The sequence below is a fragment of the Trichoderma harzianum genome (assembly GCF_003025095.1).
Source record: "Trichoderma harzianum CBS 226.95 unplaced genomic scaffold M431scaffold_19, whole genome shotgun sequence".
Lineage (NCBI taxonomy): Eukaryota > Fungi > Ascomycota > Sordariomycetes > Hypocreales > Hypocreaceae > Trichoderma > Trichoderma harzianum.
Window position 1 is genome coordinate 25,461 of NW_020209267.1, and position 19,880 is coordinate 45,340.

The 19,880-nt window shown below is 50.4% G+C and overlaps 6 protein-coding genes and 1 non-coding gene across 7 annotated transcripts; 3 read left to right on the forward strand and 4 right to left on the reverse strand.

The window, feature by feature from the left end:
* Positions 1-4,093: 4,093 nt before the first annotated feature.
* M431DRAFT_97878 (hypothetical protein) lies at positions 4,094-5,196 on the reverse strand (the record flags this gene model as incomplete). Its single annotated transcript, XM_024924970.1, has 2 exons — positions 4,094-4,848; positions 4,968-5,196. 2 exons carry the CDS (start codon positions 5,194-5,196, stop codon positions 4,094-4,096), a joined length of 984 nt encoding a protein of 327 aa, XP_024768887.1.
* A 2,114-nt stretch (positions 5,197-7,310) lies between these two features.
* On the reverse strand, positions 7,311-9,547 carry M431DRAFT_486840 (hypothetical protein; the record flags this gene model as incomplete). The annotated part of the gene is made up of 3 exons (XM_024916432.1): positions 7,311-8,285; positions 8,644-9,379; positions 9,450-9,547. The coding sequence occupies 3 exons, from the start codon at positions 9,545-9,547 to the stop codon at positions 7,311-7,313; spliced, it is 1,809 nt and encodes a 602-aa protein (XP_024768888.1).
* A 58-nt stretch (positions 9,548-9,605) lies between these two features.
* M431DRAFT_275648 (hypothetical protein) lies at positions 9,606-10,969 on the forward strand. The gene has a single exon (XM_024913975.1). The coding sequence runs from the start codon at positions 9,861-9,863 to the stop codon at positions 10,776-10,778; it is 918 nt and encodes a 305-aa protein (XP_024768889.1). The 5' UTR covers positions 9,606-9,860; the 3' UTR covers positions 10,779-10,969.
* A 191-nt stretch (positions 10,970-11,160) lies between these two features.
* M431DRAFT_98025 (hypothetical protein) lies at positions 11,161-14,621 on the reverse strand (the record flags this gene model as incomplete). The annotated part of the gene is made up of 4 exons (XM_024924993.1): positions 11,161-13,841; positions 13,899-14,189; positions 14,291-14,403; positions 14,470-14,621. The coding sequence occupies 4 exons, from the start codon at positions 14,619-14,621 to the stop codon at positions 11,161-11,163; spliced, it is 3,237 nt and encodes a 1,078-aa protein (XP_024768890.1).
* A 1,137-nt stretch (positions 14,622-15,758) lies between these two features.
* M431DRAFT_t186 lies at positions 15,759-15,840 on the forward strand. Its single transcript has one exon. It is a non-coding gene; the product is annotated as a tRNA-His (tRNA).
* Positions 15,841-16,033: 193 nt separating this feature from the next.
* On the reverse strand, positions 16,034-17,311 carry M431DRAFT_97819 (hypothetical protein; the record flags this gene model as incomplete). Its single annotated transcript, XM_024924965.1, has 1 exon — positions 16,034-17,311. One exon carries the CDS (start codon positions 17,309-17,311, stop codon positions 16,034-16,036), a length of 1,278 nt encoding a protein of 425 aa, XP_024768891.1.
* Positions 17,312-18,309: 998 nt separating this feature from the next.
* Positions 18,310-19,578, forward strand: M431DRAFT_10102 (hypothetical protein; the record flags this gene model as incomplete). The annotated part of the gene is made up of 2 exons (XM_024911282.1): positions 18,310-18,780; positions 18,862-19,578. 2 exons carry the CDS (start codon positions 18,310-18,312, stop codon positions 19,576-19,578), a joined length of 1,188 nt encoding a protein of 395 aa, XP_024768892.1.
* Between the last annotated feature and the right edge of the window lie 302 nt (positions 19,579-19,880).

A 19,880-nucleotide genomic window follows, 5' to 3' on the forward strand; every position in this document is an offset into this window, starting at 1 on the left:
CCCGTAACGTCAAACGGTGGGCGAGGATTGGAGCCAGAACTGGTTCCATTCATGCATTGGTCCTTTTTGATACTCTGTACAGACGCTGGTGATGTTATTGCTATCCATGGATGTATGTGATGTAGTGGAGACGATATGGAACCGGAAAATGGCCGAATCTTGTCTTATCTGCGGGGAGAGAAAGATGATTGTCGTTGTAGATGTTCTCGAGGGGGGTTGATGAAATGTGACAGCTCGTGTATGTATGTCTAGCTCTTCACATGGATTGCTCGTGAGTTGCCTTGGGAAAGTGACATTGAGAACATTGAATGTAATCCATGAAAATCGACAATCACAAGATCATAGAGAAATTTCGGATGTAAAGGATAGCAACAGACAATACACATGTACATTGATTATATCCCCGACTCAATCCACTGTTGCCCGAAGCTCAAGATGCCAGAACCAGTCGTGGCCAATATTGCTTAAGAAAAGCGTGGAGATGGTAACTGCACCCATACTGTGAGACAGTAGATAAGAGATCAACTAGCTACTTGTATTGATAGCATTACTCATGCTTCTATCCATGGGAATCTAAACTATCTCTCTAATCTACCTTACTTCTTTGCCTCATCCTCGCCCTCTGCCTTGCTCCAGACCATGAGACCCTTGACCAATTCATTCCGTTCCTTCACCAGGAGCGCAATAACCCACCAGTCGATCCCACCAAGCTTTCGAATCTCATCATCAGACATAGCCGAAGCCTTCTCCAGATCGTCAAACTCAGACTGCTTGCCCCCAGCCCGAGCCTTGGCCGCAGCCAGAGCCTGGGCATAATCCAGGGAACTGCAGCACTTGGGGCGAACAAGGTCCAGCAATCCGGCATACTGTCTCACATCAATGGCTCTCGCCATGAAACCACCGCGAGGGTCTATGTGAACTTCATACAGAAAGCCACCAAGCTCGTAGACGCGAACACGATCGTTAGAAACCATGCGAGAAAGCAAACGTCGCTTCCAGGCTTCACGTATGTGTACGTCGGCACCAGTGAGCGTTACGAGCTCGCGGAGCTGGAAAACGTTTAATCGGTGCCAGAATTCCCAGTGTTTGTCGGAGAGAAGAATGAGCAGATCATCTGAAGCGATAGCAGGGGGGGTCCCCTAGATTCCGGTCTGCTGAGTCGGCTGTTCGATTGATTCTCGAATTGGTTGCTCCTGTTGCAGGACTGGCTGCTGGACTGGCTGCTGGAGGGCTGATTCTTGAACTAGCCGCTCATGCTGCTGAACCATCCGTTGGTATTGTTGTTTAATTTTCTCTCCGACTTGTTGTCGGCCAGTCTGCTGCTGAACTGGCTCTCGAGCCGTGACCCCAGCGGGCTCTTGAACCGATGGTGGAATTACAGGCTTTTGAAGCGATTTCTGCGCCTGCTGTTGACTTGGCTTTCGAGTTGCTTGTTGAACCGGTTTTCCAACTGCCTTCTGGGCCGTTTGTTGAGCTGGCTGCTGAAGCGGCATCTCGGTTGGTGTCTGAGGTACTTGTTGAGTTGAACGTCGGACTGCCCGTGGAGTTGCATGTTGACTTGGCTCAGCTTTCCGTTTGCCTTTCTGCTCAGCTGGCTGTTGAGTTTTTTGAGGATTGTTCTGTGAACCATTGGACGACTTCGGAGTAGCAGTCCGAGCAGCAGCCTTGGTGCCGTTGGCGAGAGCAGCCTCCATAGTGGCCCTAAGCTCGGGCGTGATGGGAGGAGCCGCGGTTGTCATCATAGGCGTAATGCTGCGAATAAGATCATATCTGTTGAGACTATTACCCAAGCTAGACGCGGTATTGCTATTGAGCGTCTTCTTGACGATTCGAGTTGGTCCTGAATGGTGAGGACCCAAAACCTGCTTCTTTGTTGTCGCGGCCCGGTGCAAAGCTTGTTGGATAGAAGCAGCTCTAGGAAGTTGCACCTGTGACTGTTGTGGGATGCCATTTCCAACAGATGGGGTTTGAGGACCCGTGATGGCAGCACCACGTGTTTGCTGAAGGAAGTTCACATTCGTGTTCATGCCATTTCCAGTAGACGTGTTTTGAAAGCCAGAGAAAGCACGAAGGTGTTGAAGATGCGTGTTCATGCCCATGTTTGTGAAACTCGGAAGCCCTTTTTGAACAGGAAGCCCGTTTTGAACAGGAAGAAGTGTCTCTGAAGAAGGCATCATGCCTGTGTTCATGCTCATGCCACTACCGATAGGTGAATTGTGAAGCCCGTTGGCAACAGGAAGATGGATTTGCTGATTGAGGGCCACGTTTGTATTCATCCACTGGTTCGTGGTTCCCTCCATGCTAGTGCTCATAAGCTGATTGACATTGAACTGCGTCGGAGACACAGAAGCGGTAGACGGTGGAGTGGGAAAGAAGTTGATACCAGACGGCGCACTGGCAAACGCGGTGGAATTATCGGAAAGTCCAGTTAGGATCCCCGCAGGAACATAGTTCGAATTCATCTGAAGTTGTTGAGGTCCCATTGGACCAAGATTTGGATTCATTCCAAATTGCTGCTGGCATCCCATCGAGGTTGTATCCCAATTCATCCCATACAGCTGCGCCGGGTCAGCCTGGGTAAAGGTCTGATTCATTCCTGACGGTTGCAGAAAGTTCATCTGGGCAGGGGTCTGATTCATCCCAGATGACTGCAAGAAGTCGGTGTTGTTGAGAGTCTGGTTCATCCCCAACGGCTGCAAAAGATTCGCCGGGCTCGGACTCTGAATCGGTCCAAAAGATGGCAAAAAGTTCATTGTGTTGTTGTTGATTGGATTCTGATTCTGATAGCCGGGCAGAGCAAAAGGCTGGCCCGGTCCAGGTGTCTGCAAAACGCTCGTTGGAGGAGTAGTCTGGTTTGCCCCATGCAGCTGCAAATGGTTCTCAAGGCCAACCTGATTCATCCCTGGTACAATACCAAGGCCTCCGAGGTCAAAAGTCGGATTGGTTACGCCCTGTTGCAAATTGGCGGTTGAAGTGGGAGTCTGTCCTGTCGGCTGGATCTGGTATATACGGTTAGCAAAGTGCATCTTCAACGATCTCAGGGAAAGGGGTCAGAAGCATACCAAGCCCTTCTTATCGGGCGTAGGATCCATTGTCGTTGAATTGCAAAGGTGATTCTCAAGAGCTCAATTGCAACGTAAGAGATAAAAGATGGAAGAATACTGGAATACTGGTATGCTGGAATACTGGTATGCTGGTATGCTGGTATGATGTCGATCAAGCTTGGAGGTTGTTGAATTGCTCACGGAACAAGATAACAAAGGTTTGGAGAGAGAAAATAAACAGATTCGGAAGAAGCAGAAGGAAAACTGAATAGTAAAACCTTGTGAACGAAGAGATTCATGTTGCCATGGCAAAAGTGAGTGGCGGGTGAGTAGATTTTCTGTATTCTGAGTGGGTTTCATCCGATGTCGAAGTAAAAGTGAACTCTAACTGAGAAACCTCACACCCGAAGTTTTCCTCCCATCTACTAGATACAAAGACACACACCAATAAAATAATTCATATAAACAGTATCTCGCCATCTTGGGCTTCAAAATAAATGTTGTATGAGCGCAATTGCTGCGTAAATGTGCAAATATCTTGTGTCGTAAAAAGGGGTGGGAGTGGCCTTTGCAGGCCAACCAGAGTGTTCGCGATTGCTCGACGATAATACACACATTGTAGTTTCTTGTCACTCCGAGTAATTATCTCTACAGTACCGTACATATACTTGCTACTATTAGAGCTGGGTGTAGAGTACGGGATGCAGGGCGCAAAATTGACCTTCTACAAACGGCTTCAGTTCAAGGTTGACATTCACTTCACTTTTGCGGCTTCACTTCACTTTGACAGCTACCCACATCAAAGGGCGCCACATTACAAGTACTTCTTATAATTATGGTACTTTATGCACAGTAAAACAAACATCCGAACAAATTATCTTTGATTACTCAGGGGGTGACTCGTTATCATCAAATATCCATAAACCCATTATCATCAAACACGTCCAATGCCCATTCCAAGGTTGATCCAAGCCCGTGCAGCTTCAGCCAGCATTACATCCTTTGCTCCATATCCTCTCGTCCAATTTTCTGTCCCAGTATTTCTGCTTCTAGCACTTTGTAATGTACAATCCAATAGGCGACGGGTTATAATCCTGGAAGTACCTAAACGAAGTACCCCCACCGTTTGCATCCGAAATCTCAAACGCAACAGTCTGTCCAGCCGGGCAATCAAACGTAGAAATCACGTAGCTGTTTCCAGGCGAAACCGTCGTCGTTCCAAAGTCCTGCTTCTTGCCCGGCTGGTTGTTCCACGTGGTGCCTTGACTAGCAGGGCCATTCAGCCAGGCAAAGTCCAAGGCTCCGGAACCCGAAAAGGTAAAAGACGATGTCTGGAGATCCTTCTGCTGGGGGAAGAGGAACACAAGGCTGCACTTCTTGCCTTTGTCGCCGCTGGGGACGTCAAAGTTGAAGATGGAAGAGACGCTGTCGGAGATCTCGCCGAAGTAGGATGTTCCAGGGGCATTGCCAGGCTTGGTCTTGTCCACGGGGATAATGAGGTGAGGGAACTCATAAGCTCCGTCGAGATTTGCCGGGCAAGTCTTTGGAGGAGTAGGAGGAGCCGTGGGTTGCGGTGGAGGAGGAGGAGGAGGACATCCAGAGTGGCAGCTATCAGCATAGAGGCTAATCTTGTTACAGTTGATGCCTTGTCCGCCGTTGAGATAGACATTATACTGCCCACTCTCGCCGGTCTGGCACTCCCAGAACTCCGTCTGTCCGTTGTACGAGACACGGCCATCGCAGCCAACCTTGAATCCATTGTCTGGCGTCTGATTCTTGTCACATTGGAGGACATGAGTTGGGGCTGTCTCACATCCATTCGTCAGCACGTAAACCACGATTCCGAGACATCTTCAGTCACACGTGCATATGCATGTCTCTGATATGATCACCACTATCGTGGCAAAGGATAAAAAGACTTACGAGTCCACCAGCACCCATAACCCTTGTCATCCCACAGCTGCTCTCCCTGCAGAGTGAACGTGGTCGAGCTCACACCGCCACCAGCTCGCACCTGGCCAGACGCAATCTCGCCAACAGGACCAGAGATGGCTCCTGAAGCTGTGAAGTGTAACTGGCACCCAGAAGCCCGCGCGACAGCAGCTTCAGTAACGGCCGCACCGAGGCCAAGGGCAAGGAGAGGGTATAACATGTCGAACAGGTGGGTTGCTCCTGGTTGTGTGAGGTTGAGAATATGGCGTAGCCTTGTAAGGCAGATGATGCTATTCACAAAGATGAATTGCCACCTTTGAGAAGAGGTTGACTTAGTTCTTTATAGACCAAGATATCTTCCAAGGGGAAAAGACAAACATGAGAATGAAGGAAAGAAGCCATCATTATATACACCACGAGAAGAGTCCCATGCCAAGTCTCCATCTACATCCAGCCTTCCGAGATCTCACCAAGCCACCAACTCCACGATGCCTCTTACCTCACTCGAGGCCGGACACACGCACACCAGAAAGAATATTTTCCCCAAAGCAGCTTGAAAGATCTCCGGGAATCCACTCATTGACCTCACCACTTTGTCGGAATACGAGAAACGTGCCAACGCACCACATCATCGTCGTCCGGGATGAGGGGTGTGGGAGAGCAGCCAGCCAGCCAGAATCCTCTCGCCCCCCAAAAAAGAAAAGAGAAGCCTAACTTGACCGAAAGATTGCATATAGAACTAGGCCAATCCTGGTGGCCGACGACAAAATGGCCTGAGGGCTCGAAGGTGGCAACAATGTCTTACACGTCTGTGACAACACAGCCGCAGAATCCAGGCATATAAAACATTTCATGTACTTCGTATGCACTATGATAACAAGCTTCAAATCCACACAGGAGAATAGAACGTCGTTTTGCCAGCATCACAACGCCGTTATCCAAATGCCCAGCATGTACTTCAGCTTCTCCGAATATCACATAGGAGGCAAAGTCCAACATCCAGTACAAAGCTGGCAACTTAACATCCGAGTTACCGAATGCCAACTCTCGGTGTACCAACTAAACACTCTGCCCAAAACAAACAGCCGAAGCTTCAACACTTCTTAACAGGCAAATCCCTGTTCAAGAAACCCATTAGGGCCCTCACTAACCTCAGCTTCGACCAACCGCCGTCATCCTAGCCAGCTGACCGGCGATCCGCTCCAGCTAGCAGAAAAGAGGAGTCATGTCTGGTCTGGTTGCACGAGGAGGAATCTTGGGGTAGGAAAAAACTCGTATCTGGGCTCATCCGGGAAAGTCGAACAAGGTTTCGTTCAACCTTGATTTACCTCGCTACGACAGCTCTGTAGCCGCAAACACAGAGTACAAAGCTGTCATGGTAACTCGTGAGCGGGTTTATTGATCGATTCCTTTTCTGCAGTGCGAGACATAGTCAATTCGCACTGCAGGTGGAACAAGAAGCCCCCTACATACAGGCAGAAGCTTGGAAGAAATGATTCAAGAGTTGAGACAGGAGAGGCTAAAAAACACAGTCACAATGATTCCGTTTAAAATAGTAGCACGAATTAATTAGGGGGTATCAATTCAAATGGTCCAGGTCTAATTCATATCAGACAACGTAGTCCCAGGTCTAAAAGAAGTGTTTACTTTCCAGTCCATCCGAGCAAAGTCTCGATCATGGTGGATCGACATGTCCCTGCGGGGTTGCCCCAACTTCGACGATTCTTTCATGGCAGGTTGCCCATTTGGACGAGAGGGTGTGCTTGTGAATCGGCCGACTTCCTAGAGTGGACCGCGATACACAATAGCCACGATCTAAGCGTCCTCGCAAAGACAGCTAGAGGTTGTTCGACAGAGCTTGGCACCTCCCAATGACGTCTTTGGGGAACACACATCGCCTAAATCCCTGCGCTCCGGCAGCTACAGCTTTCCCTTTCTGTGCAATCCTATTTAATTCCACATGGCAGGGCTACTCAAAGCCCACCTGAAAAGCATTGTGCCCGTGAGATTGATGTGGGATCGAGATTCGTGGCTGGCCAATGCCTATATGCTTGGGGTATTTGCCAGTCCGGATACCGCGGGTCTTTTTGTGCTGCACTAGGCAGTCTATCCTAAGATACGTTGATCTTAGCTAACAGCTTGTCTCAGCTGGTAGTGCCTTGACGCCAAGCTACCAAATCTTTCTCTATCAAGCTCCCTGCTGGTGGAAGGGGACAAGACAATCGCACAGAGCCGACTTCCAAAACAGCATGCATACTGGATTGTTCAAGCTTGTTTGAGAGCAGGGCTGCCATTCAATGACGTGGGTTATTATAATCCCGCCCCATTGCTTCTTCAGCGTCGCTGTCTCTTGTTGGGTCGGCCAGCTTTGGCTGAGATTTGGGCTACGGGAGCCGCCTCTTGGCCCTCGTCACCGCTTGATTCGCCAATAGACAAAACGTCGTCCGAGTTGCCGTCAGCATCGCTTTGTGCTCCACTAGTGGCACCAAACGAAGGCTTTCTTGACAGAGCTTCATCGGTGCCGCTGCCGAACCCCTCAAAGTCTTCGTTGTCAGATGACTCATCGCCTTCGACTTTGTCTACAGGGGCATCGACATCGGCTTCAGCGGTATCCAATGTCTCGGAAGCAGGTCGCTTCCGAGGCATCTCACCCAGCCTGCCGCCGCGGCCATTGACGTTGCTGCTGCCCTCTTCGCCCTCTTCACTGGACTTGGGAGCTGGAGTGTACCAGGGGATTCTGCCCCTCATGAAATCATTCAGCATCATCTTTGCCACACCATCCAGGTCAGGCTCTCCTCCGCGAAGAAGACGGCCTGCTTTGCGGGCAAGGACCTCGAGAAGCTCAGTTCCGGTTTCCCATCCCCTGACGTCATACGTCTTTTCCATGTGGTGCTTCTTGACTCGGCTCAGCAGGGCGTCAATGTATTGTTCAGGATGCTCCACCTTCTCAACTCGCACAACGCCTCGTAAGACGAGATCGGTTGGCGTGTCTGTGCCTGAGGGAGGTACAATACCAGGGCAATCGATGAGATAGATGCGCTTCATTAAGCTCACGTATTGCCACACCTTGGTTTCTCCAGGAATTGGCGCCACAGTGCACACCTTCTTCTTTGACAGAGTGTTGATAATGGAAGACTTTCCAGTGTTGGGGCCACCAATCAAGCCGACAGAAATCTGCTTCCTGTCTGTATGAAGAGCAGAAAATTGTCGCAGCAGCTGGATCAGGGATCCCTTGCCAAACGAGTTGTTGATGCTTGCATGGAATGCAAGTGTTGGGTATTCTTTGGAAAGAACTCGTACCCAGGCAGCCTATTCTCAAGTTAGACGAGAACATATATAAACAAGGTTTGAAGCCAAAAAAAATTGAATCATCAATGAAAAAATGTGTGTGTCATCACTACGAAGCTCCTTTGGATGCCGGTAAAGGCGAGGGATGGCTTCAACTCATCAGACGCACAGCCTTCTCTTGATAAGTAACCAAAACGGCACCTATCAGCCTGCAGCCGAAGCTGAGACAGTCGAGATGGCAATGGATCTCCCAATGTTGTAACAGACGGTCCTCCACGGAGAGTATGCGAGGTGTCCTGACAGGATTCATTGGGGGCGCGAAGCCAGGAAGGGGAAATAGGGATGAAAAGGAATGGAAAAGATAGAGCCAATTACTTACACAAACACTGGTAGGTACCAAGTCACACTTGTTGAGGACAAAGATCAAGTGCTTGTGAGGTGCCTCGTCTTTCAGATACTTCTCGACGCTTCGGCATCGAGTTCCGACGGGATCTCTAGCATCGAGCACGTGGATGATGACATCTGAGGAGTCGATGACCTTGTAAAGCTCGTTCCAGATACGCTTGCTCTGGCCCTTGTCAAACACAGGCTCAATGGCCATGGTGAGCGCCTTTTCAGTCTCGCCGTCATTGCCATAGTTTCCGCTCAAGAGCTTGTTATGCTCCATGCGTTCTTCATAGGTATCCATGCTCTTCTCAGTGTCGTCAGCGAGATCAGCCACGGTGCTGACCCCGAGCTTGACACGCTTGCGCTGAGCCTTGGGTCCAAAGACACCAGCAAACGGCGAGGTCTCAATTGTCATCTTGGCCTTGTGCTGCTTGACGCCGTTGGTGGTGTCCTTTCCTCCGTCGTGGATAAGGCTCATGGGGAGCTTGTTTGTCTTGAGGAGAACCTGGTAAGGATCCTTGGCCTTTTCAGCCATGGCCTCACGGAAGGCTGTGAGGGTATCCTGAGAGACAACACGAGTATTGGTAAACCACTTGCGGTTTGGCTCGATTCGGGCATTGGGGATCTCTCTTGACTGAAAGCTGGCAGCCTTTGTGATTTTCCCGTCCGCGTCTCTCTGGGCCTTGCCATCCTTGTACATGTTCACGAGCTTTACCTTTTTCGCATCGCTTCACGCATCTTTGTTAGCATGCTTCGACCAGAAAAAAAAACTTCATCCAGAGCACAGGCTGCACATACCGATAAAAGTTCTCGCCTTTGACACGCACATTTCCCATGCCATCGCCGGTTTTGCCCTGGCGCGTACGCCGGGCTGCTTCCTTCTTCCCGGTACCCATGGTGAAGTTTTGGGCTTGCTAGCAAGCACAAAGATCTTGGGAAGAAGTAAAGAGAGCAGAAAAAGATTAAAATTGCAGCAGCAGCTTTTCTTATCACCAACTTTTTTTTTTTTTTTCGAAGGACCCCACTAGCCCACATCTCTGCAGACGGTGGCTGGTCGACTTATTTAAGCAGGACAGGGGCTGCACGGAACATCGGGGTTAGATAATCCGGGTCGCTCTGCGGGTTTGGCAATTTTCTGTAAGTCGATATCACACAACCACCTTTGCGGACAAGCAACAAGAGCCAATTGCCAGCTCACTTCAAGTCAGGATGTCGCTCCATTCTGCAAGCAACTGCCTCAGGCCAGCAGTTCGGCAATTGTCGTCTGCTTCACGAAGCTTCTCATCAACTCCGGCCATTCTCTCCAACGCCGTCCCGCCTCAATCCCCCTCCTACATCCGACTTCCTTCCCCTCCTCAGTCCCAAACCGATGAAGCCAAGCCCCCGCGAGTAAGAGGTTCACTGCCAGTGCCTCGTCAAGTTTTCCCTCGGTCAGAGGGCGACCGCAAAATCCTGCCCGAGTACATCCAGAAGACTGCCCCCAGATCTGCCGACGAGCGAGAGCCTTCAAACGAGTCCCAACGATGGAAGCGGGAAATGGCCGAGACCCGAAGGACCAATCTGGAACAAGGTCTTAAGGCCCTCTACACACGGCGCGAAAAGAGCGACGCAGCCAGAAATGCCCGTGTCGGCCGTAAATTCAAGGAGAACAACGAGGCTGCTGCCGCGTCAGAGCGAGAGGACGACCGACTCACACGAAGCACCGTTCTGGATGCCATTCTGGACACCAAAGTATATCCGGACCCTGAGCGCTTCGCCCGAGCGCAACGCAGCAAGTTCAAGGTCCAAGCCAAGGAAAAGGCCAAATACGAAGCCCGACGAGATGCCCTGATGGAGCTATACATCAATGCCTCCAACTTCATCGTCCAGGAGAGCGAGCTCAAGGCCGAGATTGATGAGATCTTCAGCGAGGACTATTTCAGGAAACAAAGCCAATTCTTCCAGCGCTACGGTACAACCGAGAACTCTTGGGGCATCTATGGCAAGCCTCCTTCCATTGCCAACATGCTGGAGACCACCACTGGCAAATCAACCAAGCTTATGGATTACTACGAGTCTGAATATGACCGCTCTGTTAAGCGGCAAAAGAGGATTGCTGAGGAGTTTACGGGAGGTAAAATGGAGTAGCGGCATGGGGCCTTTGTTTTTGTAAAACTGTAGAGTATCACGCGCTCGTACTGCGCACTACATGTATTATATCAGTATCACTTGGAAAAATCATATTCACGCTTCACGAATTCAAGCCACATCAATCAAAAGATTTCTCCGACTTCTAAATTCGGGCGACAAGAAATATTGGTGTTTATTGAGACCAACCATATTACTACACCAAATGCCCAAAACTATAGCCATAAAATACCACATGAAACAGTGAAGAGGGTCAAATAGATGTGCTCCATAAACGCCAATTGTGCAAATGTCCAGGGAGTTTGCCCGATATGAGTATGTACATGTCGCAACCTGCACAGAAATGTTTCTTCGAGTTGGGGATAAATTCTAGGTGGCTAGTCTATCGCTTCTCGACGAGCAAGATATGCATCGCGGCGTAGGCGAGAACGATGAAAGCGGCAGCGAAAATACCCAGGTTTCGGATATCAGACCAAAGAGCAGCATTTTGAAATCCAAATGAGCTGAGAATGGCCGCTCCGGGAACGGTGATATCGAGACCATACTTCTTGTCTACCAGGGTGAGCTCTATTACTTCGTTGACGATGAGTGACTCAAAGCCGTAGTGGAAGATGGACAATGTTTGGAGCCACAAAGCACCCTTTGGCGTGGCATCATGATTGAGGAGGAAGCCAGCGAAAAGGAGACTGAATAGCATCACCAAACTACCGATTAAGTTGGCCACGCCACCGTCTTTACAAACGATGCCAATGAACAAGCAAATGGCAGCAGCTGCAAGGTTGAACAAAACCAAAACTAGCATAAACTTGAAGAAGTGCGCAGCATCAGGTACCAGACCTGTCATCGGGTAGATGATAGACCCCATGAGGATTGGAGGGATGATTCTTAGAGGAATAATGTCGAACAGAACCTTGGCCGCGAAGTAAGTAGCTGGGGAATAGTAGCCATTGGCTCTTTCTCGAGTGAAGAGAAGTCTCTCGCTGGCAAACACATTGAGACTGGTAAGGGTACTGAAGCCAAAGAGGGCCAGAAGGAAAAAGAACAAGCCAAGTCGGTTTTGGAAACCGGGGATATCATCGGTGAGGCCGTAGAAGAGGTATCCAGAGAACACGGCCAAGATGATGGCAATCGCATAGTGTGTGAGCATGAGCATCGGGTTCCGGTACAGGTTCTTCCATGTTCTTCCAGAGATGATGATGAACTGGCGCAAATATCCAATTCGAGCATATCCCTTTCCAACGGCGCTTGTATAAATGTTCGGCCCGTCTGCAGCATATCCATTGGTATTAGATCTAGTTCCGTTTGCAATTTCGGCTTCTGTGATTGCTTGCTGGATGTCTTCGCGAATGGAAGTCGCAATGTATGACTTGCTGAAAGATCGAGTGATAATGTCGAGATCGGTTCCTGTCAGGGCTGGAGGGGGTAGATCATGAGGGTCTTCCAGTTGGCTAGGTAGGGAGCTTGAAGGGTTGTTCTGCAGCCGATAGCCACTTTGGTTGTCGCCACCAGCATCTGAAGATGCGGCAGTGTCGGTCTGTTTTCTACGTGTGAAGAGCTCCCGTTCTTGTCGTACTTTGACCGAATCGCGACGTCGGTTCTTGGGCCGTAATGATGGTTCAGCGCTCGCTTCGCCAGCACTTACAAGAGAGGCGCTCGCAATAGACTTGACAGCCCGGGTGCTGCTCGGACCAATGCTTCCAGCGTCAGGAACAATGCCTCCATCATCCAAAGTCTGCGTGCTGCCCGCGTGCATGGTGAGATCTACAAGGTAATCGGCAATATTGAAGCCTGGAGGACATTCATAACCAATATCATCGAAATAAGTCTGGCACTGCGCGAAGAGACCGGAATAAACCAATTTGCCCTGGGCCAACAAGATGAGCCTGTCGAAAAGAGCGACAATGTTGGAGCGAGGCTGGTGGATGGTGAAGATGACGGTTCGCTTGTAGTTTTTGGCCATCGTCACAAGGCATTCGACAACATTGTACGCATTGTAGGCATCCAGTCCGCTAGTGGGCTCGTCGAGGAAGAGGATAGAGGGACTGGTGACCAGCTCGCAAGCAATTCCGACACGTCGCTTCTCACCACCGGAGATTCCACGGCCATTTCCTTCTTCAGAGCCAATCAGGGAGTCTCGAATATGATAGATGCCCAACTCTTTCTCGACTTCAGTAACTCTCTGTTCCTTGGCGGCACGGCCCATATCGCGGGGCAGTCTGAGGAGAGCGCTGTTGAGAATAGTCTCATGAACAGTAAGAGTAGGCAGCATGGTGTCCTCTTGATCAACAAATCCAACCACGTTCTTGTACTCGGTATCGCTGACTTTTTCGCCATTGACGTAGAAGTCTCCGCTAACATGACCGCGCTTATTCTTTCGAGCAAGAATATCCAGGAACGTCGTCTTGCCAGCACCGGAAGATCCCATGATGGCAGTTACTTCGCCGGGTTGGCAAATACCTTGGATTCCGGTCAGAATGTTCTTCCCGTTGAGGGAGTAAGCGACATTTTGAAAGTATAGAGCAGCTGGCTTGTGATCGACCATGAGCTTGGTGTTTTCGTCGTCAGAATCCTCCAAACGAATCGCTCCATAATGCAATCTACGGCGAGACAAATACCACGTTGCGATGATGACGGCAGCCAGGAAGAGTGCACAGCCGCCAATCACACCGGCGATGAGAGGAGTGTTGATTTGCTTAACCGGGCGGTGATAGCCCGGTACTTCGGTCTCATACAAGCATTCGCCTGCTTGGCAGTCCAGCAGGATACTGGAGTCACCGATTAAACTGACGATGAGGTTATCCATTTCCGGCTCTTTAAAGGCACAGTCATGGGCACCACCGCCCTTTTGCGAACATTCGAATCGGCCAGGGCCTTTGATTGCCTGGTCCAAGAAGTCGGTAAGATCCAGCGAGCCATCTTTACCGCACATCATACGGCCGGGAATGCAGCTGCAGCTGATGTGGTCGCATTTGTAGGCAGTGGTGTTCTTCGCATCGGAATACTGAGCACCAGACGTGCAATCCGACAAATGGCAGTAAAAGGACTCAACTTGATCGATCCAGACTAGAGAGAGGAGTCAGTATGTAGAGTGAGTAGGAATTGAGAAGAGACGGAACCAACACTGGAAATCGCAAGTCGCATCATCCTCCTTGCATGTGAACGTTACTTCTGGTTTCTGGCTTCCGAGCAGATCGCCAATCTTCTTGTTGGTGACTTTGCAGATTTGGTTGTTGTATTTAACAAGCTCGCCATTCTGGTAGCAGACGCCGCCGCTTCCAGTTTCCATGAGAGCATTGCAGGCATTGTTTGATGTGCAGACATTGCAGTTGATACCGGTCCAGCCCTCGTCGCATTCACAACTCGCGTTTGAGCGCATGGGCCGGTCTCTGCCACGTCCAAGGGAGCCGCACACTGGAGAAGAGAAGAATCGAATGTTAGCATAACTTGATTGCGCGAATTATTACGGCGGTGCCAGATGCCTTGGTAGCATCAAGCTGACGATGGAGACGTACGTGGTTCGAGACAGTCGTCACCGCCGAAACCGTCGGGACAGTCGCATTTTCCGTTGTACTCGTTGCATCCTGCGTACTGGGCGCAGGTGTGTGCAGGCAGGAGGCAGTTGAAGCTAATAGAAGATGCGTCAGCAGCGATGTCGCCGCGATGGGGAGCCGGCTTGCGATGCGTCTCTTACCATGGCGGACAGTCCTTGGGGCGGTCGTCCATAAGCGCGAACTGGGCTCGCAGAAGGTCGACGTTGTAGCTGGTGTTTGCATAGGCGGCTGCCAGCGAGGGCAAGACAGCCACGATGCCCACAAGCAGGCCTCGGCAGCTGAGGGGCGCCATGGCGATGGGCTGCAGAGGTTGCGATGGAGAGGATTCGAGCTGGTGTTGAAGAGGGAAGAAGTAGAAGCCGCACAGGCTGAACTCTCAAGGTTGGAGGCACCAGCCAGCACCAGCCAGGTACGTACCGCGGCTCGGTTCCTGGCGCGAAACAAGGTCGTCATCGAATCCGCCGGTGGTCTGGGGCAACCTTGGAACCCCCAAGTCCCCCAACAACCCCCAACCCCGCCTTGCTGTCTGATTGGTACAGCGGCCCATCAGCTCTGGACTTGCTGGAACACAGCGCGTTACAAAACACGTGGTGACGATCAGTGTGTGAGAGCTTGTACAGATGCGGCATGCCGGCCGTACCTTGCTTGTACTGCAGAGACAGCTGGAAGAGCTTTTTCTTTTTACGCGTATTGCAGTGACATGATTCTCAGGCCATGATAACAGGGAGCGTGCATATAGGCTGTATTCTCCGCAGGTGCTATTGAAGGTCTTCTGAAGCTCTAGTGCTGGGTCACGGATATCGGCTTTTTCTCTTCATTCCCATTTCAAGCTAGGAAACGATGGCTGGCGTCGTCTGTACGACCAGCGTGGCAATGAGACAAAAGTGCCCTTTGAGCTCGAGGGTCGATTTTCATTGTTAGTACTTGGGTCGCACAGATGTGATATCTAGATCCCCGAGCCACTCATCTTGTAATCCGTTGTTGGTATTCTTCGTACAGGTGAACTTCTATTGGCCGCCATGTTGATACGAAATTTGACGTCAAAACGCGGCCTCTGATGCCTCTATAGAAGGAATTCTGCCATTGGAAGAATGCTGAAGATTGAGTTAATATATCTACCCAGCTATGCCACATCCCACTCTTCAACGTCAAGACAAACGCTCCAAGCATACCCAGGTGAAGAGTATACATGATATATCATTCGAGGGTTTTACCAGGAAAATATACCCCATCATTCTTCGCTTTCTACAGCTCTATATAGTTCATTCAATGGCAGTAATACAACAGCTAGAAAAGATTCATCCATCCTCCTCGGTATTGGAAATTAATAGCAGACCTTGAAGTTGTCAATATTCATGATCTCTGCAGTAAAGGCGCTCCTCCTTTATAGGTAAAATTAGTTCATCACAGTGCCAATTCACCAGTCTAAGCCATAGTAATATAGTGGTAGTATATCAGTTTGTGGACTAAGCGAAGCACTGACGGCCGAGGTTCGATTCCTCGCTATGGCATCATTTTTTGCCTTTTTTTGCTGTTGCTTGTGACGATGGCTGTGCAGACGAGCTTTGTGGGCCCTCGTGGGTAATGGAGCAATATGTGCGTCACATAAGTGTGGTATCAATCGCTCAACATGATGACATTCATTCCCTGCGATGCTTCACTCGTGATCCAACCAGTGGATGATGTCAGCCATCACCAGAATAGCTACTGTGATTCCTCTTTGGCCTGGGCTATTCGCTGTCGAATTGCCGTGCTGCTAATCTTTGTTGCAAATCCATTGGTCTGCGTTGCGCTGTCTTCCTTCAAGATATCGCTTGGATCGAGCACGTCAATCTCAAACACCTCGAGCGGCTTCCACCCTTTTTCGGTTCTTTTATCATTGATAGCCTGTCCGCCGCTCCTTGTCTCTCCTGAAACCACAATAACATCCATGATTTCCTCCGAAATGGTTGGGCCAAAGGGGTCGTGGATGTTCACACACCGAACCAGCACTGTGCCGTCACGGAAAGTAGCATGAAGCTCATCCGGTGCGGGTGTAGTTGTAGGCGGCAAGGTGTTTGTGTTGGACGAAGAAGCCGAGTTGAATATGGTAGAGAGAAACTGCAGAACATTGTTTGCGCGCACATCCCAAGGCTGTAACACTTCGGCGTACTTTTTATTCTTCAGCAGCTCATCTCCTGAAATCCCGACGATGAGAACGGAGTGCTTCCCGGTATGTTTCTCGGGGATACCCATAAGTAAAGCAGTGGCGTGAAGAAGCAGCTTGTGTCCCGCATGAAGATGGTCAAACGTGCCACCCAGACAAACAGTATCGTAGCCATTGGTGAGATCCTCCGGAGCAACAGGCGGGACTTCGCCGGTGGACATGCCGAGGCCGCCTTCAACAGCAACTATTTGGCTTTGCAGTAGAGTTTGTTTCCCCTGTGAGTACTCCAAGAAAGCTTTGAGGAGTTCATAGCCTGCCTCGGAACTGGGATGGAACACCGTCCTCCAAGGATGCACCGTCGAGGCAAAGGCGGCCAGATCCAACACGGGCGTGCAATTTGCTTCATATTCTCCATCAAAGTTGCGCTGATACGTCCTGTTTCGCTCATGATCGACTAATACAACGCGTGGATCGACGCTGCCACTGCCCGGCTCCCCTGATGTGTCAATGTTTTGCTCATCGCAAATGGCCGCGATGAGAGTGTAAATGCGGGCAAGAAGAGACTGCGCAGCCTTCCAGTGTATGGACTTGCGCCTTGGTGAGGGCCCGGTAAGAATAGGGCAGGCGACGGCGATGACGAGAACATGATTTGTGCCAGTGCTGGAGTTGGTATTGGAGTTGTTGGTGCTACTATTGCCGTTGATGCCAGTAGTGATGCGCTTCAGAGCCACCGTTACAGGCGCCCAGTAGGCGGCGGCCAGAGAATGAGGGTGTAGCGGGTGAGGAGGGGCTGGTAGTAGGAGCAGCGAAGGCGCGTTGCTGCTTGTCGGAGCCATGATGAGCTCAATTAAAATGATGATGATAATTCAAGAATGAAGCTCAAAGGGCGTTGAATGAAAGTGGTGTCATTGAGCATTCGATTGTGACCTGAGGCTAAATGATGGCATCCGTGGGATCAATGTGGGGTTACGTAGGAGTGGTAGGTGATAGCACTCGTAGGGCGTCTTCATCCCTACAGTCACATGGCCCAAGAAGATTGACTTCAGATCTCCCCTAAGCATCTGCAAATCATAGTTTTGAAAAGTCAAGGCCTCGCTAATTTATGCAGCTAAATGACTGTGGCTTGAATGAGTAGAATGGTTGTGGTTTCAATAAACTTTGTCCCGTAAGTCAGAGACTGCATGGGCTTGATTTATCTTTGCGTGCTCTTACACGCAACACTAATACAACGCCTAACCTAGAGCTGATCGTAACTTCAATGGCGCGCTCGACAGTAATAATAGAAATGGCTTGATTCTAGTGAAGAACTCAAGCCTGGATCTTTTCAAGTCTCTTCTATGCGTCGGCTTCTTCATCAAAAATTGCCGCTGTGCCATTCTGCTAGTTATGCAGCTGATATCTTCAATTGCACCTCTAAAGGGGGAAACCTGAGATCGACATTCTAACTACCCGTCACCAGATAGCGGCTTCGAATTGCAGATGGACTAGCATCAAGTCCGATTCTGGTGCTGGTGTCCATTGGAAGTACCCGATAGGTCGGTTGAAAGTACCCGATAGGTTGTGAACGTGGAGCTTGAAACCAATTGTTGGAGTAAGATCATCAACAAGGCGCGCCTCGCCAAATTCTCCGACAAATCGCCCTCATGAGGTTACACAAATTGAGACATATAAGGTCCCAGTCTTACCCCGCTTGGGCCTAATTCTAAAAGCTATTCTGACCATTGCGGCTAGTATTTGATGAGAGAGACTGAAACAGATCAACCGAGACAAAGCAGAAATATACTGTAACGTTATCTGTAAGAGTTTCAGGACCCTTGCATTAGATTCACCCAACATGGTGCGCTTCCAACATTTTGAGGTTGAGCGGTGGATGGAGGCTTATGAATTTACTCCTGGGGTTCTAAACATTGCTGAGACATGCGTTGAATCCGTCTCCATCGACCAGCTGGCCCAGCTATCCGGAGACAAGGGTGAGCTTCCCCCACGAACCAGCACTGTGCTCATATATGGAGCCATTCGCGGGTCATCGACGTTGAGGGAAACCATCTCGACTCTCTACGAAGGGGAGCAGATAGCACCCGAGAATGTTATCATCACTCAGGGCGCCATAGCGGCCAACTTTCTGGCATTCTATAGCTTGATCGAACCCGAAGACCATGTCATTTGCGTGTACCCGACGTATCAGCAGCTCTACTCAGTGCCCGAGAGCCTTGGAGCAGAGGTTTCGCTTTGGCGCTTGAAGCCTGAGCAGGGCTTTGTACCTGACATGGATGAGCTGGAGAAGCTCGCCAAAGCAAACACAAAGGTCTGTACTGCATGTAACACACAGTTGGGCGGCATTCATTTGGTTTCATTAGACTCTTCGTCGCTAACCCCACAACTCAAGATGATTGTCATTAACAACCCCAACAATCCTACCGGGGTGCCCATCCCCAGAGATGTCGTTTATAAAATTGTGGACTTTGCCAAGGCCAGGGGGATCATGATCCTGTCTGACGAGGTCTATCGCCCGTTATTTCACGATGGATTGGAAGACAACGCAGACATGCCTCCATCGGTGGCAGACCTGGGCTATGACAAGGCCATTGTCACCGGGTCTCTGTCCAAAGCATACTCTCTAGGCGGCATCCGGGTGGGCTGGATTGCGTCAGGCGACAAGGCCATTGTCGAGAGACTGGTTGAGGCGCGGCACTACGTGACAATCAGCGTGTCGCAGCTAGACGACCAGGTGGCAAGCTATGCGCTTTCCCCGGCCGTGCGCGGCGCGCTGATGAAGCGGAACATCCAGCAGGCAAAGCACAACGCCGACATGCTCAAGGCGTTTGTGGAGGCGCATTCTTCGGTCTGCTCGTGGGTGGCGCCAACCGCGGGAACGACGGCATTCATCCAGTTCCATGTGGGCGGCAAGCCGGTGGATGATGTCGCCTTTTGCCGCGACGTCCTGGACAAGACCAAAGTGCTCCTCGTGCCCGGATCTCGCTGCTTTGGACATGATCAGGACTTTGCAGGCTACGTTCGAGTCGGCTTTGTTGGATCTACGGCCGTGTTGGAAGAAGCGCTGCAGAAGCTGGGGGTTTATGTCCGGCAGCATCTGGGCCAATGAGCGGGAGGCGAGATTTGTCACTGGGCCCTTGTTCCGCATTAGGCAACATTGGAAGCATGGAATCAGCACAGAGCCTCAGCCACAGACGGCCTTCTATTTTTACCGCCCAGTTGAGTGTCTCGGACCAGTTGGAGGCTGTATGTATGTGGATTAGGTAACATTGGGGATCCGAGTTTTGGACTTTTGGCGGCCCAGTTCCTGACATATGCATGTGCCGTATCGTATTGCAGTTGGGTCAGTCAGCCCTCGGTAATAATCCTTGGTAGTTCTATAGTAGAACCCTTAATTCCATCTGTTGGATT